Genomic DNA, 27,303 nt, shown 5'->3' with positions numbered 1-27,303 from the left:
GCACATGTGCAGTATAGTGAAAAGCTGAACTTTAACAAAAAAGCTGACTTTTTTTTAAGCTGGCCATACACGCACCGATACTATAGTACGAAACCTTGTTTCGTACGATATTCGGTGCGTGTATGGCATGTCGGCGAGTCGACCGATATCGCAGGAAGCTGCTGATATCGGACGACTCGCCGATCGGCCAGGTTAGAAAATTTTGATCGGGCGCCATAGAAGGCGCCTGACCAAAATCTGCCATCAGGGCTGAATCGGCAGAAGGAGGTAGAAATCCTATTGTTTCTACCTCCTTATCTGCTGTTTCAGCCCTGACGGTGTGTAGCGGATCTGACGATGTTTCGTGCGACCATCAGATCGCCACGTGTATGGCCAGCTTTACTCTACTGCACATGTGCTGGTCTGGGGATTGCAAAGAAAGAAGACAGGAGGAAGAGGAAACACTCGCTTGCAGCTACCCCGCCTGGAGCAGTTTTTTCCTAACAGGAGCACCAACCTGGGGTATCAGGTAAGCTATTACAATCACGGGAGGGGTTCCTAACATTTTGGCACCGCTCCAGTGATTTTACCTATCCTTCTGCTTTAATATAAGTGCTTCTCTTGCAGCTAGGGAATACACCATGGACTACGATTGCACATAATAGGTTATAGAAACAACCAAGGGGTTAAAATTGCTGCAGGTCCAATGAGGCTTGGGAGCCAAACTGAACACATGTGGGTATGAAGCTGTGGAGAGGCACATGCCACCTGTTACCCAACCACAGGGGACAGGAATTAACTGCTTGCTTCCTGCAGATGTTAAAGAGTGAGATTTAAACCGGTAACCAACAATGAAGAGCTGCAGAGTTACCCCAATACTAAGATGTATCTCAAAGTCTTGAAGGTAAAGTACACATAAAATATACAGTGCTTCAAAGTACATATTACAGTGTCTACACGCTTGTTAATCTATCATTAGTCTGCACTTTACAAAGGATGGTTAATCACTCATATCATGCCTGCCCCACAGTCACAAAAACAAACTAGGGTCCATTTAATGAGGAGCTAATGAACCTACCTGTATGTTTAATAAATGCAGGAGGAAACCGGATTACACAGATGAAACTCACCTAGACATGGGCAAGACCTACAATTCACGCAGACATTGGCCTGGCATAGCTCCCAGTTATCTTGGTTGAGATGTGACAGTCTTGATTTAAAGACTCAAAGAAGCAGATGGTTTACTAAAAAGTGGGTGCAGTTATAAGGTGACAGGTTGATTTTTAAAAGCATCCTAACCCTGAGTACCACTATCTGCTATATGGAATAATAGTGCTTTACTGAGGAGATCAACTGACAATAGTATGTTCTCAAACTAAATGTATAAAGTATAACAATTGTTACCCTGCCTTGATGAACATCCATACATTTTTGTGTGGATTGAAGGAAAGGTTGGGGCAGTACCCAGGCCCAGACTGGGAGTCAAAACAGGCCCTGGCATTTCAAACACAAAGCCCAGTGACTGTGGCATCTTACAGCAGCAGGTCAGAGCCCTATGGACTTATTTATGATGTCTCACTAGGCTCTAAAAGCATGATCCCTGCCTGCCAGATTTTCAGTACACATGTCTAGCAGGTAATTCCAACCAATATATTTCTACCATAGATATCTGCTGATTCTTCAGTTGGACTTTTGCCTCCTTTCCTCTGTCAATGTGCCATATTGGCCAAATGTATTGTGCATCAGCAGATAGGGAAATGGAGCCACAGCTCTTCTGCCTCTTGCTGTTCCAATCATTTGGGCTGGGCAACAGGCAAAATGATTGGAATACTAGTACAAGGGCGGCCATAATGTGTATTGCACCTACAAGCCCATAATTAGTTACTGAAGAGTATCAGTCTTTACATTAAAACCCACATTGTGTAACATGAGTATCAAACAAATGTGGATGAATAACTATAATTACTACAGACTAATCTTTGCAGTACCATTTCGACTCCATGGCAGGGGAGAACTACATCATTTGTACATATTTACATGGAGGATCACTAAGGCCCTGGGTATATTTTTTTTCTTTCAGACCAAACGGTTGCTATCGCAGTGGTGCAGGATGAAGTTCTTTCTTAGCAGAAAAACAGCTTTGTGTTTTGTGTACTTACCACTCAAATGCTGTTCCATAGGGGATGACTTTGCAGATGCCTTCTGCTGGCAAGCAGATAAACCAACAAGGGAGGGGTATGACTAGCTTAACCCTTTTCCTGCCATTCAAAAAATCTTTGTGCCTGGGAAACACAATTACATTTTAACTCTTTAACCTCCTTGTATAAAGGTTGATTTTTTGATTTTTAAAGTGAGGTCAGGAGCTGTAATGTAAAAAAGTATTCCCCTGATTGTATCATAATGTAAGCATGGCTACTAACCAGAGATCAAGTCCCATTGGCATTAATATCTTGTGGGAAACCTTAACCTACAGTTCTCCTAAATATTTTTCAGTGAGGAGTGATTAATTAGCCTATTTCTCTGCAACTTTAATTTTAAATGTGTCATTATCATGTAGAAGAGGCAAGGTGTCCACTCAAGCCTGATAAAATTTGCACAAGGCAGACTGGTCCCATAGAGAAACATTGAAATAAACCATGGCAATATCCTCTGCCTCAGGCATGACAAGAGAATGTTAATCTGCTCATTGACACTCTTAATCTTTTATAGGTCATGTAGAGCTAATCCCCACCTGAAAGGCACAACCCTGAATCACCCCTTGGGGTTTTAAGCAATTCTGAAAAAAACGTTGGTGAAAAATACATTTCAAGACTATTACATTACATCTGTCATGAACTGAAGGCAAAGTAACCAATTATATACATGTTACTTTATGCACATTATTTTGTGTACCCTTAGTTATTCAGCAACAGGTGGGTAGGTTGATAGGCCAGCAGTTCATTTGTACATAGGCCTACCATAGTTGATCTGCCTCTATCAAGGCCCAAGCATTACCCTTTTGGATATTTAATGGTCTCCCTCCATTCTTTACATTCTAGTAGGTGATTTCACACAAAGCATAGAGATTTTTGGGGCAATCAAAGCACCATTTAGGTGTCTGCGGTCCAATGAGTCACATATGATCTTACTGTGTGATCTTCTGTCCTTAGTATGGTGTGTGTCTGTTCAAAATCAATAAACATGGTGCTTCCAATAAGCAAGGAAGTAATGATCTGCCCATACATAAAGCTATATGGCCATACAGTGCTGCTTATTAATGAAACAGAAAGTCATCTTTATTTTTCCTTCTAAAGTTTGCTTCTGAAATTATCTGAAATAAGCCAGCATCCCTCCTTGCCCAGTACATTGCCTGGATAATCACAATCATTAATGCTCAATTTATCCCACTAGGACAGCAGAAAACCCAGAGATTTATTTTCCTCCTGCTGAAAGGCACAGCCTATCAAATCACACTAACCGTAAACATTGTCTATCAGCCTCGCCAGTTTCCCTAAACTACAATTCCCAGCATGCCGGGGTAACCTTCTAAAGATTGTGGCTAATAAACTGCGCCGGGACTTCTGCCGTTTAAAAGTCCATGACGTAAGTGAAGCAGCCGATGCCTGAGAATTCCTAGCAACCTTCAGCCTGCCCAGGAGATAACATGCCAATTGTTTTGATTGTGCCTGGCTAGGTCTGATCGCGGATGTGCGCGGTGGATGCGCTCGACGCTCGGTTGCTCATGCCTGCCTCATTTTCAAGTTTTCAGGCAATGGTAACAAAGAGTGGCTCTAGTAGTGAGCTGGGAATAGTGAGCCAGTCGTGTCCTGTGTTGAGGTAGGTCCCTTGCATAAGGGTCACCCCTTCTATCCTCCCACTTACCTGATCCCCCCTAAGACTGGGATATATGCTGATCCCCAGGCTCTCATGGTCCCACACAATGCACTAATTTCCTGCAGCATGCTCTGCCTGGGGGGGAGGGTAGTCCCTGCTGACTTATTGGATAATATTCCTCATATTTACTTGCTTTTGCACTCTGATTTCTGGGCTTGTACTCAGGACTGCTTGGAGCTGTGGGGAGATGTAGCAGGATGACAGATTTTCATATACACCATTGTTTTAACTCTTACAACTAAGTAACCCTTCCAAGTGCATCAGGCTATATTGTATTTATATATGAATTATACCTATATATATATATGTGTGTGTTTGCCATGCTTAGTCACTGTTTGATTCCATGGTGGGTTTAGCAATAATAGAAATATTAAAAAATAACTTGCTCCTATTTATATGTACAATATATGCCCCACTTGAAGTTCCTATGCATAGACACTGAGCACAATGTTTGGGGGAAAATCCTTGAATTTTGTGCTGCTGCAAGTTATTGTAGTTATACAGTGCAGGTATATGCAATATGGGGCCCACCAGCTGTTGGGGAAACTAAAGCCCCTGCATTCCATGGAAGTCAGAGGATATTAGGGGATGCAGGGTTTTGTAGTCACACATCAGCATATTGGGAATTTCTGATCAATGGAGCATGCAACAATTTTCATGGGTAATCTTTGCTTTTCTGATGGAGTTTGTTATTGTGATGGGCCTGTGGTTAGAATGCTGAGTTCTGATTATTAGTGCGTAGTAGTGTATATAGTGTGTAGTAGTGCACATGTGCAGTTGGAGTGAACAAGTGGAGCCTTGTGTCTGTTCTGGAAACTCAAGCATCCCTGCTCTCTTGCTAATTGTACTTTCCTGTGCAGCAGGATAAGGGTGGGTGTGAGTGAGGGAGAATGTGCACTGCTGTTCTCTGGGACCTTTAATGCACAATGTATACAAACAGAAGGGGATTCTGGTTATTTTTTAGCTTTTTAAGGAACCTTGATTTATCATAGTCCTCCATTTTGTGTCACACCATTTTGGTGTGAAACTTTTACCATGGTCAGAGAAGCCATTTAGTTTTAACTGGTAGTAAAAGTGTGTGTGTGTGTGTGTGTGTGGGGGGGGGGGGGGGGGGGGGGGGGGGTTAGGGCTCCCATTTGTTCTATAGAGCCAGCTTCCTGGGTCAGACAGCCTCCTGGGGCCACATGCTGCTCAGTGGGACAGTCACTATGAAAAGCCCTAAGTGTCAGCTGTATGCTAATGAAGGCGAGAGCATTGTCTGCTGCTGCTGCTGCTGCTGCAGGGAGGAGACATTCCTCTGGGCTGCCTGATCAGTCCCACTCATATCAGTGACACATGCTGGCTGCTCCCAGTGCTGATTGGGTAAGGCCTGGCCTACATGTGCAGCCTGGGAGAGGAAAGTGCAGCACAGAGTACAATGCTGCAGTAGGAAGTTTGGTTATGGTAGTAACAATTAAGGCTAAGCACAGGACTGATTGGGCTGCATGACCCACGTGGGAAATGGATGATGCACAGTATTGTGTAGGGGTCACTGTAGAAAGATGCATATGGCACAAATGTACATTAGGCATATCTAAGCTGTGGCCCTCCTATTGTTGCACTAAAACCCCCACAACACCAGCTACATTGGTAGGATGCCAGGAATTGCTGTTAATAACAGCTAGAAGGCTGCAGATTGGAAATGCTTTTGCTTTAGGTTTGTTCCACAATATATTATGTTGGGAAGGGGGCAGAGTGAAAGGTCCCTCAAGCCTTACCTTTAAAGGTCGTACTGAGTCACATTTAGGATATTTCCTATTTCGGAGTCAGTATCCTTTATACTTGAAGTGTTCATTGTATTTTGGAAATACTGGCAATCTTGACTTTATATTTCAGCTTGTCCTATGTTTGTTTGATGGCTTGTGGCGTGAGAACATTTCTAGAGTTGCTCCTACATTATTGGCTCCAAGCATTTCCTAATTCCCTGTATTATTTACACCAATTAGGAGGCCCTTATTGAATCAGATTTGGTTTATTTATACACGAGTTGGAAGTAAGGATGTCTAATACGCTATGGGAATCTTAATATTTTGTACTCTTTGGCAGTATTTAAGAATGTTTATGCTTTGTTAGGCCCCAAGCAATGCTGATAATATATTGCATGGTGAAAGGGGGCAACGTTTCTGTCTTGGCCCCTTTCTTTGCTTTCTGTTCTTTTTTTCATATCTGTTCTGTACAGCAGTATCCCTTGGCTTTGCATGTGGGATTGTGTGTAATTCTTTGTGGTAGGGGGATTCTGGCAGTTCAGCCCCAGCTAAATGTCTGAGTTTTGGTGGGCCAGGGGCCAATCTGTCCACAAAGTTACCCTTTAAAACGTACACTCTTTTAGTTAGAACTAGGAGCTAGTTCTTTGCTTACCTGCCAGATCTACCAGTGTAGATACTCCAGTACTATATGCTATGGATTCTTTTTCATATAAGAGCAATGTATTTTAACTGTAAAGTTCTTAAGGTTTAAGCTACAGGAGTTGTAACTAAAATGTTCCCAAGCTTTCTCTTTATCTGGTATAGAGAAGGAGCACAAAGTGCAGAGCTTTGGTGCATCTTGGGCCATATGGCCTATAGAAGACATGAAGTTAGTGCAAAGGCATGCCCTACATTTCTATGCAAGTGGCAAAGACTCATAATACAGTTTTTAGCATTTTCTCACCTGGCTGCATGGGTGGGGGACAAAAACAAAATCACCCCCATTTACTTAGCATGGTAATCATCTGAATGTGCCTGTGCCCTTCTATGACAGTGCTTATTGTCATAGGTGGCATCCTCAGGCTGCCTTCCTGTATATTGTGGGTCCATTTATAGAATCACACAAAGGGCTGCCCTAAGACATCCAGGGAGTATGTTTAGCCCACCAGGGTCAGGATTTTCTTCTCTCTTTGTGTGGCCTTTAGATTCATTTTTGATATATTTACATGGTTATGTAGTTGAGGCTAAACTACATTCATTAGTCATGCTCCTCCTTAATTATCTGGTCTTCAGTAGTAGCGACAGGTTGGTTAGGTTTTTGTCTTGTTTTTAAGTCAATAGATCTACAAACTGTTTATTCACTTGAGGGCACTTAGTACATAACACTGGAAGACAATGGAAGTGCAATGGACCCAAAGCAATGGATGTGCTAATTCTACCAGCCATTTTACATATAATACACAAACCCAATGCACCCTTAAATATAATGAAATTATTATTGCAAACAGGGATGATTTCATTATATTTTCAATGAGAAAAAAATATGAGCACATAGTACATTCCTTTGCAAGGATTAGCAACTGAGCAGGTAATAGAAAAGCTCCATCTAGTGGTCACAAACAGAAGGTGATGTTTTCCTGAAATCAATGCATTAGTCAGAGCAAGCAACATGGCAGCTGCCATTCATATTTATGAATCTAGGATTTTCCTATCACTGACCCCTATTATTATTTATGACTATCATTATTAATATTAAGACTCTTAATAAAAGTGCCAACATATTCCACAGTGCTGTGCAATAAAGTGTATACATCAAATTTATAGATTACATACAACAAAACAATGTATAACTAATACATGAGGTAAAGAGGGGCTTACTCAATAGAATTTACACTCTATATATTAATATTGTACAGATGCCTATCCTGGTGTGCCCAATGTTGTAGTATAAGTTAAAATTTACAGTGAAGGAATGTTCTGGGCATGCAATAAGCTGCTTCCTTCTTGCACCTCACCTGGTGCATAGAAGGAATGGCTGGTAATAATTTTTTCTGGCAGCACAGTGTGAAACTAAGCAAGATGGTCCTGTGCTGGTGACTATAAACCAAGGGATTTGGATTATTTAGTATTAGGAGTACTTGCTGTTTTCCATGGTAGGGGCACAACAGACCATTTTGTATCATTCCAGTAGATAAAGGCACTACTGCTTTTTACAGCAGCTTTAGTGGAGATTACTATGGCAGTGTCATCATACTCATAAATTAACATATTTGCAAATCAGTAAAGCTAACATTTGTTGGAACACTTATTAAAATAAAAAATACAAATGAACAGCTTTGTAATCTGGCCATAAACTTTTTTGTGTGATTTGATGGGGTGTTTTTCAAAGATCTCATTATCAAAAGCAGAGAGAGGCAGTCAAAATGCCCTTGTGTGTAAAAATGTGAAGGACCTGTGCTGTTAGTAAGTAGGTACTTGACTTTTCAAGCTTAAACCAGTAATGCTATTGTAAATTATGTGGTAAAAGCTAATAAAAAAATGTTGTCTAGTAGGTTAAAAAGACACCACTTACACACTTCACTGCCTTCCATGTAAGAACCATTTCCCCAATCCTGAGAGTAGGGAGCTGCCGTTAAACGTTTGTTGCCACGCATCAGTAAGTGCTGCCCTGTGTTGATGGCACATACACCTCACCTGTACATCAGTCAAAATGGTGGCCGCATGAAAGTAGTATATTTAGTGCTGTGCTCTGCTTAAAAGCTTGCTGTGTTAGTATGTCTTACCATATTGTGTGACTGGCTGAGGTAAGGCAAGTTTGGCCGAACTGTAGCAGCACACTGTGGGGTGCTGTTTTTTTTTTAGGTCTATGAAATGTTTAGTACAGGTATGGGATCCCTTATCCGGAAACCTGTTATCCAGAAAGTTCCAAATTACTGAAAGGCCATCTCTCAAGCAATTCATTTTAATTTTATAAAATAGTTTCCTTTTTTTCTGTAATAATAAAACAGTACCTGTACTTGATCCCAACTAAGATATAATTACCCCTTATTGGGGGCAGAACAGCCCTATTGGGTTTATTTAATGGTTAAATGATTCCCTTTTCTCTGTAATAATAAAACAGTACCTGTACTTGTTCCCAACTATAAAATATAATTACCCCTTATTGGGGGCAGCACAATGCTATTGGGTTTATTCAATATTTAAATGACTTTTTAGCAGACTTAAGTTATGGAAATCCATATTACGGAAAGATCCCTTATCTGGAAAACCCCAGGTCTAGAGCATTCTGGATAACACGCGCCATACTTGTATTGTCTAAATATAATCAGAAGTAAGCAATATGGCAATGATATATTAATATTAGGGTGTTTACAGATAAGGTATATATTCCGTTTGATTTATTTTGTACCCAGAACATTACTCATTACACATTACATTGTGTAGTGAAGTGTGTGTTACTATCTTTAAAAGCCATTGGGGAGTTGTAGTTTAATAATATTAGTAGGTGAACAGGGCATCCATATTTTCCCTTTACATTACACATAAGGGTAATAATCGTCACTGCTCAATGTAAAAGTGCCATGTCTGTAATCACAGCACTCGTGTGGTGCTCCCCCACCCACACGCCCAATAAAAAGGCATTAGTGTGTGGTGGCAGATGTGGATTGTGAGGCTGAAGGTCATTTTGTGAAGAGAATGAGTCAAGTCTCTCACTGCCCAGCTGTTGCTGAAATCTTTCTCCCAGCATGCCCTGCTGCTTGCTAGGGCTGCCATGCAACAGCTGGGGAGCTGACGGAGAATGTTCTGCTGCATATGCTGGGTGTCTTCAGGCTGCAGGAAACTTTGTATTGCTCATTTCCTTTCAGGCAAATGTGCGTGTCTTTAGTGAATGCTCTCTCAGTGCCTAGGGTTGCCACCTGCCTGGTGTTTTCCCGGCCTAGCTGGTCAAAATGAAAGCTGGTGCCAGTGTCATTTATATGAAGGAGATAACAAAGGTAGGAGGGCTGGCATTTGTTTCCAAAAGAGTGGTAAACCTGTCAGTGTCTGCTTCCATCAGCTCATTGAATGCTTGCACATATTTCTGCTTATAACTGAGCAAAGCTTATTAGTGAAGAGAAAGTGGGGTTCTGTATCCTAATTAGGAGGAGCTAATATTCTTCCTTTTATTTTGTCCGTCTGTTCTCAATATTTTCTATGGGGTACCGCAGGAATCTGAATTAAAATTTTGTGGTGCATAGTCAATTGAAATTGCCCTTTATCCATTAATTCTCTAGTTGGGACCTGGGGTGCAGAACTCAGAGTGTTACAGTATTGCTTCGACTGGCCCATTGCCCACCCCAGCTAGTGTTACAGCAAAGACGAAAGTGGTGAATGAAACAAATTTAGGAAGCCTCAACTAACACTAGTGGCTCCATCTTTTTTTAAAAAGATAACACGTGGGCCAATGCTGGTTACCCAAAATTTGTAAATGAAAGGCTGCCAGTCTAGCAATCATAACCCAATGTTGTGACTCAGGGGTATCTTTATTACATTACTTTAAGCCAACCAGTGACTGTGAAAGCTTAATGTCCAGGTATTAGTATTGTTTCTGTTTAGTGCCAAAATCTGAACCAATAGCGCCAACTAAAGGTGGCCATACACAGGCAGATTTAAAGGAACAGTAACACTAAAAAATGAAAGAGCTTTAAAGTAATAAAAATATAATGCACTGTTGCCCTGCACTGGTAAAACTGGTGTGTTTGCTACAGTAACACTACTATAATTTATATAATAAGCTGCTGTGTAGCCACGGGGGCAGCCATTCAAGCTGGAAAAAAGGAGAAAAGGCACAGGGTACATAGCAGATAACAGATAAGCTCTGTGGAATACAATAGTGTTTTATCTGTTATCTGCTATGTGCCTGTGCCTTTTTTCCTTTGAATGGCTGCCTCCATGGCTACATAGCAGCTTATTCATATAAATTATAGTAGACTTTCTGAAGCAAACACAGTGCAGGGCAGCAGCACATTATATTTTAGTTACTTTTATACACTTTCATTTTTTGGTGTTACTGTTCCTTTAAATCCTTCATACCGATTTGGCAGCCAATGTATGGGTATCCCTGATGTGCCTACCTGATATTTGGTCGAAAATCATCCAGATGTCAATCAGGCATGATTAAGTTTCTCATCAGATTAGGGACCTCATCAGCTCTTTGATGCTGCCCTTGCTTAAACAGCTCATATTCCAGTTGTTGTAATCAGATCATTTGGCCCAAGGGTTACTCCGATATCACCCAACTCGGTCACCAAACGAGTGGATCTTGGTGTACAGATATCTTAAAGCTTGCCATACATGGGCAGATTTTAGCTGCTGGTTCAGCCCTTCAGACTGAATCAGCAATTTATCTGCCTATGTATGAGCTCGTCCAGATTTTTGGCCAGATATCATGAAAGTTTAAAAATCTCGTTGGGACGAGGACTGCATCTGCACTTATATGGCGATATGTTTCTCTCCTAACTGCCTGCATTTACCATGATTGGCCTGAAGGCCTCTCACACCATCTTTCACTCTATGCAATTGCTTTGCAGAGGTAAAATGAAATACCACCAAGAGACTACCATGAGTCTTTTAGATCATTTTTTATGGTCCTTTTACATCAGTGACTCCCAACCAGTGGATCATGAGCATCAACCCCTTGGATGTTGCTTTCAGTGGCCGCAAAGAAGGTGTTTATCTATGAATTCCTGGCTTGGAGTCAGGTTTAGGTTGCATAAAAACCAGATGTATTGCCAGGCACAACCCCCTGTAGGCTGCTGTTCCTCATAGGGGCTACAAAATAGCCAGTTACAGCCTGCATTTGGCACCAACGGGAACCTTTTTCATGCTTGTGTTGCTCCACAACTCTTTTTTTATATTTGGTAGTTACTCACAGGTAAAAAAGGTTCAGCCTTATATATATATATATATATATATATATATATATATATATATATATGTATGTAGACTGATTGGGCTCATATTCCTCCTATGTAAGCATCTTCTTTCTAATGAAAGCAAACCTAACTTGGCCAGACTATCATTATAACTGATTCTTTATTCTCTTTAATTGACATGCTGTCAACTTTCTCTGCTTCTATAATGGCTGGTTTGTGTACTGTGTACTAAACCTGCACTTTTTATTATACTATGTAGATGGAGCCTCTCCAGTGCTTTTGTTATTATATAGATGGAGCCTCACTAGTGCTTTATTAAAGGGTGGAATGACCACATTCTTCTGTGAGTCTATAACTCTTTCACTTAGAGTAACAGCACAGTTAGCAATGTACTCACTTATCCAAGGTGGGTCATTTTGGCATGCTAGAATAGCAAATGCCATTGTCACTAAGGTTTATTTAGTGACTGTACAAAAAAAAGTCAACAAGCTATTATGAATGGTCACAGATTCTATCCCACAGCAAAACAATGTCACCACCAGGAACGTGACCTACATTTTACAGGGAACAGGTTCTTGGAACTTGCTCCCACTTGAAAAATGTTTGTTAGGAAACACAGTTTCAACGGTACTTGGTGGTGATAATAATAATATTGCCCTGTAGAGTTCTTATGCCACACAGGAATAGGTCTTGAATTTATTAACCTGGAATTTTTCACTATTTTGTTACCCAGAGTTCGGGAATAAGTCACTATATCCTTCTTTGTTTTAAAGGCCAAAAAAATAGCCAGGCAGTTGTTTGGTGGATACATTTAAATTCCAAATTTCTATATTGGTACTTTTCTACAGAAGTGGTTGTCAGACTTTATCAATCCAAGTACCCTTAAACGTTCAAGTTTTAGCTTATAATAAGGTTATAGAATCTCCCTTCAACTTTCCACAAATGGCCTTCAGGCTGTGAGCCCTGCCCTTCTCCAGCACTTCAGCTATCTACTTTCTGATTTGCTGTTTATATCACAGGGTTCTCCCACAAATGTTATACATATTGTATGGATTCTATTGTTCTGAATCATAGGTTCCCAAATTGTGAGCCTTGTCCCACTATGGTGTCAAAAGTACTCGACGTCCAGCCTGGATGCAAGTTGGGTTGGGATTTGGGTTATATTCTCCTAAATATATTTGGATCTATAGTATATTTACCGTGGGGTGGGGCTACACAGAAAATTTAAAAACAGCTAGCCTTAGGTAGCTTGGCAAAACCTCAGATATTGATTTAAAATGAGAAGACCCAGTGCTATAACCATTGAACCCAATGAAGGGTTGGTTAGTCTAATCTGAATGTGAGCCATTCATTAGTGCTCCATTTCATAATCCATCAAGCAGCTCTTTACCTATATTCAGTTGTCAGGACTAATAGACTTGGATGGCCCTGTCTACATAATTTGTTCAGGCCCTTTTAGCTCAAAAAGATAAACAATATATACAAATAGAAACAAGTAGTTGTAATAAAATGCAATAAACCCTTCTACCATTCAAGGTCTATCCAGGACAGTGGTAGCACTGATAGCTGCAGCCTGTTTGGGAGGGCTGATAGAATTTGCTAATTATCTTGTTATATTTCTATGTAATTAATGAGCAAATGGACTGAGGAAGCTTTCATCTAAAGGCATACAGCTTGGCTAAAGATAATGTATAATGCACTGCCTTTGGGAATGCGGTGCACTCAGTTCTTGCTTCCTCGTGCGCAGTGCTCTTCTCTGACTGCCCCCAATACAAGGACGGCACACCTTGACTTTCCTTCCATTACGCCCCGCCATGCAGTGTGTCTATTCTGCTTTGCCCCTTTTAATGTGTTTTAATGTGGCCCGTCAATCATTCATAACTAGTTGCCACTGTGTGTTTTCTTTGACATATCTTTGATTGGACTTTTTTATTAAGGCCATTGTATTTGCTCCAAATGTGACATTTCCCATATTTTTTTCATATTTTTATATATTTGCATACAGAAATGAGTAGCTTCTTTCCCATCTCTGTCTTAATTTACTGTTTTTACAGCATGAAGTGGTTTTACTTAAATTAGGATCAGTAAAAAAATTGCAGTCAGCCTCTAGCAATAGGAATTGGGCAATACCATGCATGGCTTATAGTAGATATCAGTGGGAAGCTTTGTAAGTAGCCTGGGCTTGTGATTATTAGCCAAGAATTGTCTGGGCACCAGCAACAAAGGCCATGTGTGCAGTAGCCGTTCCTGATATGTTATTACCTTTAAAGTAGGCATCCTTGTGTTCCTCACCAAGGCATCTCAGGGCAGCAGAGCTATAAACTGATTGATGAAGTCCTATCCTTGTTTTAAACAGTGTGTAGGTTCATCTTGCAAGAATTCCAAATGCACACTGGAGAACCAAATCAATCGTGTGATTCTTTTTTGTTTCATACCGCACAACTTGTTTCGGATCCACTGATCCTTCATCAGGTGCTTTTGCAAATGTCTTGCGATATGAAACAATAAAGAATCACACTTGATTGATTTGGTTCTCCAGTGTGCACTTTTCTGATTAAGAGCTATAAATGTATACAGTTGTGTGCACCTTTTGCACTTCTTGCAAGAGTGTGACTTGGATCCCCATCTCCCCGTCTGAACAAAGAAATAATAAAGGAAAAGTGAAGTTAATCTTTAGGTTCAAGTAGACCGATTTTTGTTGTGACAGCAATGTTCCTTTAATTGTGAAACCACTGTAATGAGCTTGTTTAGAGCTAAGTTGAGTTAGCGAAAATGAAAGTCAGCACGAAACACTATACCACTTCATTCTGAAACCATGAAATTTGAACTCTTCTATCACCCACGCCCGGGGATCTGGCTTATTATCTGCTGTAGAATCAGGATCAATTCACTTTAACACGTTTTGAAAATAAAACTCTCTGAATAGCGAATCAGGTGCCCTTGTCCGTGCCCCTTACTGAAGCCTTTGTGCTGGTTTTCCTTCGTTCCAGTAAAACACAGGTTTGTTTCTTGCAGGAACCCAGATGTTATTAGGAAGCACCTCTGCTAACAGAAGTATCTGCCCTTTGTCTCTCCAATGTCCTCTGTCTGAGTTTTAGCTTGTTCCTGCCCTCGCCTGAGACTGATTTCCCCGGTGCCAGTATATCTGAATGCCAAGCTCCAAATGGTGAGTCACTGATTTCTTTTGTTTCATTGTTCTTTCTTGCCTGGGTTAATAAAGATTTAAATTCACTTAAAATTAAAAACATGTAATTAGTGTGGGGCCATTTTGCAATGTTAAAAAAAAATATTTTAATGAAAAATGGTTCTCTGTATAAGAGTTCACTTTCTTTCTGTTGTACTATTTATGGTTAATAAGCCATGGTTATTTACAGGTATGAGAACTGTTATGCAGAATGCTTGGGACCTTGTGATTTTCCAGATAAGTGGTCTTTCCATAATTTGGATCACCATATCTTCAGTCTACTTAAGAATCATTTACAAATTAAATAAACCCAATAGAATTGTTTTGCTTCCAATAAGGGTTAATTAATTCTTAGTAAGGATCAAGTACAAGGAAATAATTTTAAGCATGTGAACTATTTGATAAAAATGGAGTCTAAGGGAATTGGCTTTCCAAAAATTAGGAGCTTTCTGGATAACATGTTTCCGGGTAATGGGTCCCATAATTATACTGTGCAGAGTTATTTACCTCTGTTTGTATTTATTATATTTAGAAGCTGGTGTAGCCATACTAGCTTACTAGTGTATAATTGAATATCTTCCTCAGACTTCAATTAAATACTGCCCCCAATCATGGTTCGTGGCAAAACAGCTGCATACTTAATTTAAAACTGTTGTATGGCAGGTCGTGCATTATTTATAAGAGGCTTTGCTACTGCCATCTTGTCCTCTATTCCTGGGATCCCCCACTCTTGACACCTTCTGCTCTTAATTTTCTGAATTTGTGCCTCCTTACAGAAGACTCTGCCCCAAGTGTCAATGCCTGGGCCCTATTATTATTGGTATGACAGAGCCACCCTGAGAAGGTCACTTTATTAACCGAGCCTTTTACAGCTGAGCCGCTTGGAGCGCTCCCATGCTATTATGTACAGTACAAAATGCTGGTATTCAGGGTCCTATCAAAGACTGAGCTCACTACACTACTGCTACCCTCTTTACCCTTTGATGACTGGTCCAGAGTTGCAATAAACTACTGAGGGTGCTCGCACTGACTACTCTTTCCATAAGTCTGCTTCTCATTAGACAGGACCAAGAGGATTCTGGGATGAAAAGTGGAATTTATGATTTTGGTACTGGTGCAGAGAGAGGGAGAATTACATCTAGAAAGATGTTGCATCTTGGTGAATAGAGTATATTTTTAATGCAAGCCTTTTTTTTTTTTTTTTTTTTTTTTTTTTTTTTTGCTGATTTTCAGATATTAATGTAGATATAGATCCTAATAGTATTTGTATGCTCCTGAATGTGTCACTGCCTTGTAGCATAACCTCCACTCACACAGGCTGCATTGTGGTGCTAACTAGCTGTTATTAGGTACGTGAGGATTGCCATAGAGAGGAAGGAAACTCTGGGGAGGCACCATATGCTGTAATGAGCAAGGACGATACCCTGGGGCGGAACTGTGCTCTCTAGATACCAGATACTGGAAATGTCTGCAGCAGAGGATAACTCTGATAACAATATATTGGTTAGAGACAAAACTCTTACATAAAGTCATTTACTGTTTGGGTAGGGCTGCTCTGGGACAGTAATGCAGGGGGCTGTATGGATGCAGCAAACAGGAAAGTGTTTTGTGTATCATTTCCTTCATGATGGTGGGATATAAACTTTTGCACCGGCCTTTGACAAGGACATACTGATCTGTCTGTGGAACTACCCCAATGATGCCCATTTAATATTAACCAACTGAAGGTGCTTTCACCTGTCGGCTAACCACAGTTGTAGCACTGAATTCTCTTAATAAATACCCAACAATTGAAGCTCACTGTGAGCAACACAAAGAAAGACTAAAGGTGGCCATATACCGGCCAATAAAAGCTGCTGGCAGACCAAATTGGCAGCTCATCAGCCCCTGTATGGGGCCCTCTGACCAATATCTGGATGAAAACTGGCCAGGTGTTGACTAGGCAGGTTTCCCATTGGAAAATTGTTGATATGGTCCCCAATCCAAAAGCCTGCTTGGCAGCAATTATAATTCAATAATTCGGGCCGAGGACCAAACAGTCTGTTCAAGCCAATATCGCCCACCTCAAGGTGAGATCCACTCTGTTAATGATCCTGCCAAATGAGAGTATCTTTCAGTGTATGCCCATCTTACAGAGCTGTACAAGAAATATGTATACAATAAACATACAGATTACACAAAAAAAGAGATAATTTTGTGCCTCCGCTAAGAAAAGACCATAGGTACAAGAGAAATGTTTTTATCCATTAGCTGCTAGTTGGGATTTAGTAAGCAGTGATTCAACATGGTGTGATGCCCCACAGCTATGCAGTGTGGGTGCAACTCCCCTACTATAAAATGCCCCCCGATAGGGTTAGATGGAATCTATATGGTGGCTCTGTGTGCTCAATCCTAATGGCACACAAGTAGATTTGTACGTCTCCATTTTGTAGCAAGGTACCTGTAAATTTTTGCCAGATATACAGGTGTGCCATACTTCTTATGGTAATATTAGTTGCCCATATACACATTTATAATGGATAAAAATGGCATTCCAAATATACCTAGCTACCATGGATAAGGATGACATTCCAGATATACACAGCTACCATGGATAAGGATGGCATTCTAGATATACACAGCTACAATGGATAAGGATAGCATTGCAGAGAAATACTTTGTTATGGATGATAAGTATAAAATTACAGATATATGCTGTTACAATGGGTGACTGGTATTCCACATATACAGTGCAGTGGATAACAGACCCTATATATTATGGAGGCTAAAGATGGCATATCAGAGAGACACACTGTCTCTGGCTATTCGCACAGATAAAGATTATTAGTATGTGTTCGTTGGCCCACTGATATGACCACTGTGGATATTGGCCAGTTTGGGCATCAGCAGGTTTGAAAATTACATTTGCCCACAGGCTATGTCTGCCAATGTATGGTGCATTGGCAGATGAGCAAGTGAAAATGAGCCACACATCCTCTTCATTCTTGGCTGTCCTGATCATAACAATAGAATGGTGGCCGTAACGTTTGTATTACCAATGGACTGATTGGTAAGAGAGTGTACTAGATCTGCTCATTTATGGCCATCTTAAGGTTATGATTCCAGCTTTGCATTGCTATGGAGAATAAGGATAGCGTTCCAACTATGCACTGTTATGGGAATAAGGATTCCAGATATGCTTTGTTATGGGAGTAAGGATGGCATTCCATAGATGCACGCTACTTCAGAGCTGTTGTGCGTTATGGCAGATAAGTATAGTGTTTCAGAGTGTTCTAGTGGGTAAGGTTTTTAATTACAGACAACAGTGTGCCATATGCTGGAATGAGGGAAGTAGATTAGGGATATAAAAGATATTCTGTAGTAACACTCTAGTAACCCATGGTAACCAAACAGCAGTTAACTTTTACTGGTAAAGTGCCGTTGGAATAATGAAAGCAAAGATCTGTTTGGTTGCTATGGGTTCCTGCATTGGAAGGAATCTTTGCTTTCGTTAATGAATAACTTTAGAAATGCAGAGAAAGCAGGTACTCCTGCTCTCATTGAGTCATTTATATTCCATTGTACTTAGGGTCATACAGAAATAGCTGGACATTCCCATTTAACCAGTTTTGGTTTCCATGGCTAGAGTAGTTGTCCTCAGGACTGAGAAAGAGAGGGCCATTGTAGCATGTGCTCCAGGAGCAAGAATGGCTGCCAGAGCTTGTACCGTGATGTTGGCAAAAAAGTGGCTAATGGGAAATGCATTGTCAGCAGACAAATAAGCATGTTGCTATAAATTCACAGTTAAGAGTGATGGCCCACAGAGAGATGTCTTCTCACCGGCAATAAAGTGAATCGCCAGTGGGAAGGCATATGCGTTGCTTCGTTATCTGAAGTCGCACCAATTTCCTCCTACAGGAAACCCTTAGGTTAATGGGCCATGAGGAGATTAGTTGCCTGCAGTTTATCTCGGATACCGCGGAATGCTAATCTCTTTCAGCCAGCAATACACCAAATCGCCATTGGAAAAGTATACGCGTTGTATTGTGACTCTAATGCCTTCCCAATGGCAATTCACATTTTTGCTGGTGGGAAGGTATTTTGGGTAAATTAGCTGCCCGCGGTAGCAGATATTTAACCCTGGGTGACTAATCTCCCCATGGGCCATCACCCTAAGAGTGTGAACATCAAGTATTATTTGGGCACACAAAGGAGACACAAAATTCTTTTAAAAACACTGTGGTCATGGGCACCCACTAACGGGTGCTATGTATAAGGTACATCTGCTTTTGTCTGTGGTCCTGTTCTGCTGATCTCACTGATCATTTCCTATGGTGTACATAAGGATAAAGCTGATTATAGCAGGAGGCAGTGGTTCAGTTCAGTTGAAACAGGGAGGATGTGCCGTTTAACAGCTGCTAGTGGCAGGTGTGTGACACACAGGAACTCTGCACTTGAGGTCTCTTTGATGTGCTCTGTGTTCCAATGACCTAACAAACAAACAGTTGTGTATATTTACATATATACAGTGTGCAAACCCAAAATATCATTTTATAAAACCTAGATAAACCCATTCACATACTTTTAACTAATTATCTACAGGTTCTCATTACTTCTTATGTTCTCAAGTACACAGAGGCCCAAACAGCCACCACGTGCCCAATAAATAGTAACTATCTCCTTGTAGATTGTAAGCTCTTTTGGGCAGGGCTCTCTTTACCTCTTGTATCGGTTATTGATTGCTTTATATGTTACTCTGTATGTCCAATGTATGAAACCCACTTATTGGACAGCGCTGCGGAATATGTTGGCACTTTATAAATAAATAATAATAATAATAACTGTCTATAGCATCTTGCAGCAGCCCCTCTGTATAACAGTATGGAATTCATTGCTTAAGGACCTTAAACCAAACAATTACTCTGACAGTGGCTTACACAGGCACATTATCATTATTGTACAGTTGCCTTCATGCTATGCTTTTAGACTAAGCTACCACTTATGGGGTTCAAAATGATGGCCTCCACGACCAACATCTGATATTGATCAAGAAGGCTGGTAAATCCTGTCGGTCAAGGAACACATAAGGCCACTTATATTCTCTTCCAGCTGGTCTGTTTTCAATATACCCTAACCTTTGGGTGCCCAGGTTGTCTGTGTCCAAACTTCAACAGTCAGGACACACATAACTGAGGGGGCTGTGCTTTGCCATCTGATTTGTAGTTTAACATTTTGGCACAAGGAACTAGTTTTCTTTATAACGTGAGCTGTTGGCACCCTATTTCTTAACATCAAAACATTGATTTTGTGTTAGAGGATTCTGGGGCCTCCTACAACTTATGAGGACCAAAGCCTAAGAAACAATGTGTTAGGAGGTAGAAGTAAGGTACCTCATTTAGTTCCTAATTAGTGTAGTGTATGGCTCATGCTTGTTAGGGCAAGCTTCCAAGAGGAAAGCATGGCAACAATGGTTTGGGGTATATGCATTGTTTGGCGCATATATAAGCGACTGCATGATACACGAGTATAGTGAATCTTCTGCTTGACAAAGTAACTATTCTGCCCTCACAGATTGTCTTGTGTGGTCTCATTAGAGTCATCTATTATTAAAGATGGAGTACTTATTTTTGCTGTTGGAAATCTCTCTTAAGTCAAGTGTTCACTTGATGCATATAGCACCCAAACTCCGCTGTATTTGTTCGTATGGAGTACCCCACCCTTTCCTGTGCCAGCATGTTACTGTCTTTTATTGGGTTTGCTCTTTAGTCAGATAAGAGTCTATTGCAAAAAGGCTCCAGCACATGGGTATAATGCAAACTGATGCTAATTGCTAGGCTTAAAACAAGTAACATGAATTGCCCCCATTTTGCATCGTACCTGCTGTGTGCTGGAGTCATTTCACACAGATGGACAGGTTTAAAAATCTTGTTGGCTTGTTGATGCAGTCCTTGTTCTGACAGCCTGGTTGTTGTGATCTGATGGGGCCAAATTGGATCAATCTGATATTGCCCACCTCAAGGTGGCCATATCTGGAAGAACTACCAAAATAGTGTACCTTTCATTGTATGGCCAGCTCTACTCGTTTGCACCGGGGCAGCTTATTGAGGCACTCACTATACAAGCTGTTCTGATTCTGAGGGATAAATTGGCTTAACATATTCCAGTAACCCTGGCACCCAGAGTATTTCCCTATATAAAAAAAATAATTTCTTTTCGTCACTCTGGGACCAGGGACCTAAATTTCCTCTTCTTTAGCTGCTTTAATTTGTATTCGAAAAATATTAAGCTAAAAGCAGGTTTGTAATAACTTACTAGATGTACTGCATGGATTGCAGCCATTGTGATGTAACCCTCTCTGCCCTGTAGGTGGCACCACTGTCTCATCTTTAGAGTCTTGTGGCTATGTAGCACCCCATCAGCTCTCCCCATGTACTAAGCAAGAAATGTTCAGGAATAATTCCAGATGTGCTGAAACATTATGGTCTATAATTATCCCACCATTGTTACTCGCACATGAAAATGTAATAGAACAATCCCTTGCTCGCCGAATCAGAAACCAGAGATTAAATCAAAGGTCTATTGTGTTTGGAGAAAATAGAATGTTCTTTTAAAAAAAGTTTATACAACATTTTTCGGGAATATACTGGTATATATTTCAGGAATATATATATTGCTACAGTGATGACATTTACCGTATATACTCGAGTATAAGCCGATCCGAATATAAGCCGAGGTACCTAATTTTACCTAAGAAAACTGGAAAAACTTATTGACTCGAGTATAAGCCTAGGGTGGGAAATGCAGCAGCTAAGTTTCAATAATCAAAATAAATACCAATAAAATTACATTAATTGAGGCATCAGTGGGGTATATGTTTTTAAACATTTATTTCAAAGAACAACAGTAAACTAGCTCTGTAAGTGGAGAAGAGCGTCAACAAAAACAATATGAGTACTACCCCATGCTATTGCACATTGGCAAACTGGCGGCAGTCCCGATCCCGGAGGACACGTAAGGGGAAATGAGTATTGCAACTGGGAGCGGGCCAGGGCACTGGAGGGTCTAGTGGCGGGTGGCCTAATTTGCACACAAAGGACAGAGGGTGCTAGTCTGGAGGGACACATGGCACCCGACTCGAGTATAAGCCGAGGGTAACTTTTTCAGCACATTTTGGGTGCTGAAAAACTAGGCTTATACTCGAGTATATATAGTATATCAAATGTGGTGTTAAAATAATAAAATGGAATTCTCCATTTTTATTGCCCCATAAGGTTCTCAGTAAAACCTGCTTGCATTGAAGGAGTAGGGTCTCTGAGCCAGGAGTAGCCAATAGAAATCTCTGCGTCACTGTTAAAGGACAGGGGAGAAGATCAACAATAATAAAGAAAAATACTTAACCCTTCTGTTACCCTGTAAGTAGAAGGGGGTTAGTAGTTTGTGAAGCAGAAGGGGTTAAGGTCGACAGTGGGTAACATTTTCTGCTAACAAGAAACCTCAGGGGATGTCTGACTGCACATGTGAAAATAATTCCTCTAATAAACCTGCTGAGCAGGAGGGGCACAAGGTAAAGTTACCCGCGGTAATCTGGCAGCGATTGTACCACTGGCAAACATTCTGATTGCTTTTCATAGGCCAGACGGCCGTGACAGTATTTTCTTTCACAGTATTAGGGATCTGATTGGGAATAATTTGTTTCCATATTATGACATGTACATGACTTCAAATGACCCTGTTTAGCTAGAGGTTATTATTATGGATCTTTGCAAAGGGGAAGAAGCACACCAGTGTGTTGGCAATGCCTTTAAATCATTTATTTGCAGAAATGAACAAACAGCACAAGCTTTCGGGGTGATCCCTGAAGAAGGGGTCACCCCGAAAAGCTTGTGCTGTTTGTTCATTTCTGCAAATAAATGATTTAAAGGCATTGCCGACACACTGGTGTGCTTCTTCCCCTTTGCAAAGATACATGGAAAAGGCTTGGGAGCGGCTGTGGAAGTGAAGCACCCTTTGAGAACATGTATGTAAGTGGTGTGCTAAAGATTTTTCTTTATGGTTATTATTATGGAGCTATGATGGTGCGTAGGGCATGGGGACCCCTAAGCAGGGATTGTTGCTGTATTTCCATTGATTAGATTTATAGTTGATGGTCGACCTTTACATAGTTACATGGTTACATACTGAAGTTCGGTTGAAAAAAGACCAAAGTCAATCAAGTTGAACCCCTCCAAATGAACCCCAGTGCACATATATACACACACTTACTGAACTATCTATGCACTCGCATACATTAACCATATACCAGCATCAATACTAACTGTAGATATTAGTATTACAATAGCCTTGGATACTATGCTTGTGCAAGAATCATCCAAGCCCCTCTTATAGGCATTAACAGAATCTGCCATCACAGCATCACTAGGAAGGGCATTCCCCAACCTCACTACCCTCACTGTAAAAGAAACCCCTACACTGCTTTAAATGAAAGTTCAGTATCTCTAATCCAAACGGATGGCCTCTGGTGCATTGATCTTTTCTATAGGAAAAAAAATCTCCCGCTATCTGTCTATAATACCCTCTAATGTAAACGGTAATCATGTCCTCTCGAAATTGTCATTTATTCTTCAGCCAGTTCTCTATCCAAGTACAAATATTATGCTCCATGATTTAACCATTAAGCTTCTGTGTGGTACAATTTAAAATGCTTTAGCAAAGTCTAAGTAGATGTCATCCACTGCCATCCCAGAGTAGAGGTTCCTGCTCACCTTCTCATCAAAGAAATTTAAATTAGTCTGGCAAATCTGTTATGCATAAAACCACGGTGACACAGACTCATGGTATTGTACTTTTCAATGTATTCAAATATCTTAACCCTTTTTAACCCCTCCAAATACTTTCCTACCGCTAATGTCAGACTAACAGGCCTATAGTTTTCAGGCCGAAAATGATCCCTTTTTGAAAAGTGGCATCACATTAGCAATTTGCCAGTCTCTCTGCACCATGCCAGACTTCAATGAATCTTGAAAAACCAAGTGAAGAGGTTTGGCAGTCACAGAGCAAAGCTTATTTACGGTAGTACCCTGGGATAATTACCTTTGTTTACCTTCACACGCTTGTCTCTCTTGGATTTCCTCCTGACCTCCTGATACTTTTGGTTACAGTTAGATCAGTGATCAGTGAGTGGCGCACAGACCATCACTAGATAGCAGCTATTAATACAGTAGTCACTTATTAGGATCTAAATTATCTGTTGGTTAAGTTTTCATTCAAAACTTACATTTCCCCTTTAGATAATGGAGCTGAGGTTCCCCCTGGTGCTAGGGTAAAGCATAGCCTTGCCTACATCTGTGGCTCACACTTACAAGCCATTGAAAGTTATCACTGCAAGGCCATTGGTTGGGTGGAAAGGGTACACAAAAAAATGTGTTTCAGTGTTTTCCATTGTGCCAACCAAAGCCACCATTGACTGAAGTGTGTTATATTTACAAGCCTTCTTTGGGTGGACTTGAGAGGGGGGTCTAAAAAGTCAGGACCATGGACAGTGGACCCTATTGATTATGTGTATAATATATTAATGTCATGATGGCTGGGATGTCCTGTAAGTTCAGCTACCTGCCTCCTGAGACAGTAGGTGTACTGGCTGGAGGAGCCCCTTAGTATTTCTCCAGCCCTAGCTCAGTATGATCAGTTGCTACCTTAGGAATTAATCATTTAGTGTCTCATGCCTGTGAGTCTTTGGGGGGATGAAAACAGTTGGTTTGTATCCCAGATAACTACAGCTTAACCACTGGGGGTTGGTAGTGACATCTAACCCATCAGATGTATTTGCTTCCTGATTTAACGTTAATGAACCAAGGACCCCTGCAATTCCCCTGTTATGCTTGCTGCTCACAGGGACAGGCATTGATCTCACAGCAGTGCTTTCCAACCTGTACGGTAGTACTGTCCTACCTAGGTAGTCTCAAAGCAGTAGTTAAGTCTCTCAGCCTAAATGATTTTTAAGATTAGATGCAGGGTGAAGACATTTTAGTTTCTCTGTATATCACCTTGCTTTATCAAGGTGACTGTTCCGGTAAAGTTGTTTTTAGCTTGTACCGAAATCTGGATTCTGTTCAGCATTTGGCCAAACCTTAGCCTTTTCTGGCAAAATTTGGCCAACTCCAAGTGCCTGGCTGAACAAAATTCAAACCCATAAAATCGCTTTAGATCATGTTCCATATATAAAGGAACGGTGCACAAGTGATTGAATTCAGATTATACTGACCTTCTGGGGGCATCTTACAGGCAGTTTAATGCCCAATCATTTTGGGTTAATGCCGTATTCAGTGGCCCTCACAGGAACAGAGATAATAACTAAGGTCACATCAGTGCAATTGCAAGTCGCTTGTTTGGCCTTAACATGAAGGTATTTATTTGGGTTTATAATTCCAAGGTAGAACTTTGGAATTCATGGCTGAGGGTACGTGAGGTTTGTAGGCTGTGTGTTATAAACAAGGGCAGAGCCAGAATAGAGGAGCATGTCATTTCCAGCCCATGGCTTTCTTGCATCCCTGAGACCTGCATGCTTATCATCAGAGCCTGGAACTGTAGCTTAGCTTCCGGTGGAGATCAAAGTGGAGTGTTTGCTGAGGGTCAGCCAAGAACAGCAGTGCATTGTGCCCTGGGGGCCTGGTAAGTGGGCGACCGGCTGGATTCAGAGGGAGTGGACTGGTTTTGGATCTGCCATGTGAACATCATTAGTGTCTAAGCACCTGCTGTGTGTTTCTGGCTTAGTTCAGTTAACCTCATAAGTGCCCCTACGTGCTGTGGAATGTTCATTCTAAAATCTGGCATGGTACCCACAGTTTACCATACCAAGGCCATGTATTTGTACATTTATAGGCATGCTGGGTGTCTGCAGTTTGAATGAAAGTCACAGCAGTGCTTCTGTGTTTCTAAAATCAAGTTCCACCTTCTGAATGTAGCTATCAGTTGGCCACATCATCCCTTATGTGTTTGTGGCCCTATAATCACCCCATGTAATTTCTTCCCCTAAGGTCCCTGGCATGCCAGATGATTCTCGTAGTCGGAGAGACTTGTTTCACCATTAGCAGTGATGGGCAATTCACCTGGCAAAAATATTCTGGCATGCATAGTGCGCCATGGGCCAAAGAGGTTTGGGCCCTCATTTAACAAGTCCAGGAATTGTCACATGTTGGCTTCCATATAAACCTTTTACAGAAAGCATTTGTGCATTGCCACTATAGCTTTTAGCACCAGTACCCAGGCTTCTCCAGCAAGCTACGTTGCAAACGTATACAGTGAGAATCCCTGAGCCTCTCTGATATCAACCTACCCCTGATTTTGCCTTAAGGGTAGTGGCAGGAAAAATGTCATAAAAATAAATGTTAGTGATGGGCCAATGATGTGTGGAATACTGAACATTTGGATAAATTTTGTATGCTATCAATATGTTTCTGACATAACCTACACTAGATGATAAAGCTCTATAGACATGGCACGTAAGTAATGGAATTTTTATTACTGCCGGTCTGTGGGTACTATAATATTTTTCAATTTGTGTAATTTACTTTCAGATTATAAGCACCCCCCAGAGGCTGAGCGCAGCAGGAGATCTTCTGATTGGGAGTTCATACGCTGCCAACACTTCAGCTATGGTCACCCAGAGCCACATCACAGAGGCCACTACCTGGATTCCAGGGTACTTCACTTCCTTAAAATATCACACTGTGCCCCAAATGCCCCACAGTTTTCAGATTTCATATGTTTATTTTTTTGTATCCTTCTCTGTATGCTCTAATTCCAGCACCCATGTTCTCCCTTCATCATCTTCTCTTTCAACCATACCTTTCCATCTCATTGTATTCCTGTTGTTCCCTGCCTTGTTATGTAAGATATCTGCTTATTCTTCTAGCTCTGCAGTCTTTCAATTTTCTCTCCTCTTCTGTTCTCTGGCCTCTCTTTTTCTGTCATTCCCAGCTTACCACTGATACTAGAGAGTCAAGCTGGCTGGAGCTACTCTATGTCTGACTTTATGGGGACCATACTTACAAATCCTTGTAACAAATACTTGTTTTCCCTAGGGACAGGAAGCGTGCCCGAGAATTTATAGAATCGGACTTTTCTGAAAGGTATGTGGATGAATATTAGTTAATGCGCCACATAAGTGAGCTGTCCAGGCTGTGTGTTGGCAGACATTACACATAGGGGTGTATTTATTAAAACTGAAGACAAACCAGCTGACCACACTAGGTTTAATGTTGTCTGTTTGTATTTTATGTCACTGGCATTGTTTTCTTTTTTTTCCTTCCAGTAAAAGAAGCAAAAGAGGAGAGAAGAGTGGAAAGGGCCTGCGGCATTTCTCCATGAAAGTGTGTGAGAAGGTTCAAACCAAAGGGACCACATCCTACAATGAAGTAGCAGATGAGCTGGTGGCGGAATTCACTAACTCTGCCGGTCACATGCCCACTGATTCTGTAAGTGTATAATGATATTGTTGGCAGTGTGCTGGTAATGTAATTACATCGAAGTTTACAGCATGTGTTTCATTCCAGGGAAATAGTAATAGTCCCAAAATATGAGAAAATACATAGAAAAGTGTAAGAATGTAAAATGTGTATTTGGTGGGTTTTGATGTGTTTTTAAGACCTTT

General features: G+C 41.0%; 1 protein-coding gene across 1 annotated transcript in view; it reads left to right on the top strand.

The window, feature by feature from the left end:
- The first annotated feature begins 3,586 nt into the window (after window positions 1–3,586).
- The window catches only part of tfdp2 (transcription factor Dp-2), a 40,671-nt gene continuing 16,954 nt past the window's right edge, over window positions 3,587–27,303 (top strand). Inside the window, exons 1-5 of the mRNA XM_004917830.4 lie at window positions 3,587–3,795; window positions 14,507–14,657; window positions 26,228–26,352; window positions 26,735–26,782; window positions 26,965–27,127. Coding sequence (XP_004917887.1) covers window positions 14,655–14,657; window positions 26,228–26,352; window positions 26,735–26,782; window positions 26,965–27,127 — 339 coding nt within the window. The 5' untranslated portion in view covers window positions 3,587–3,795; window positions 14,507–14,654. The remainder of the gene's footprint in view (window positions 3,796–14,506; window positions 14,658–26,227; window positions 26,353–26,734; window positions 26,783–26,964; window positions 27,128–27,303) is intronic.

This window comes from Xenopus tropicalis, chromosome 5 (assembly GCF_000004195.4).
Source record: "Xenopus tropicalis strain Nigerian chromosome 5, UCB_Xtro_10.0, whole genome shotgun sequence".
Classification (NCBI taxonomy): domain Eukaryota; kingdom Metazoa; phylum Chordata; class Amphibia; order Anura; family Pipidae; genus Xenopus; species Xenopus tropicalis.
This window is presented reverse-complemented; position numbering and strand designations above follow the sequence as displayed.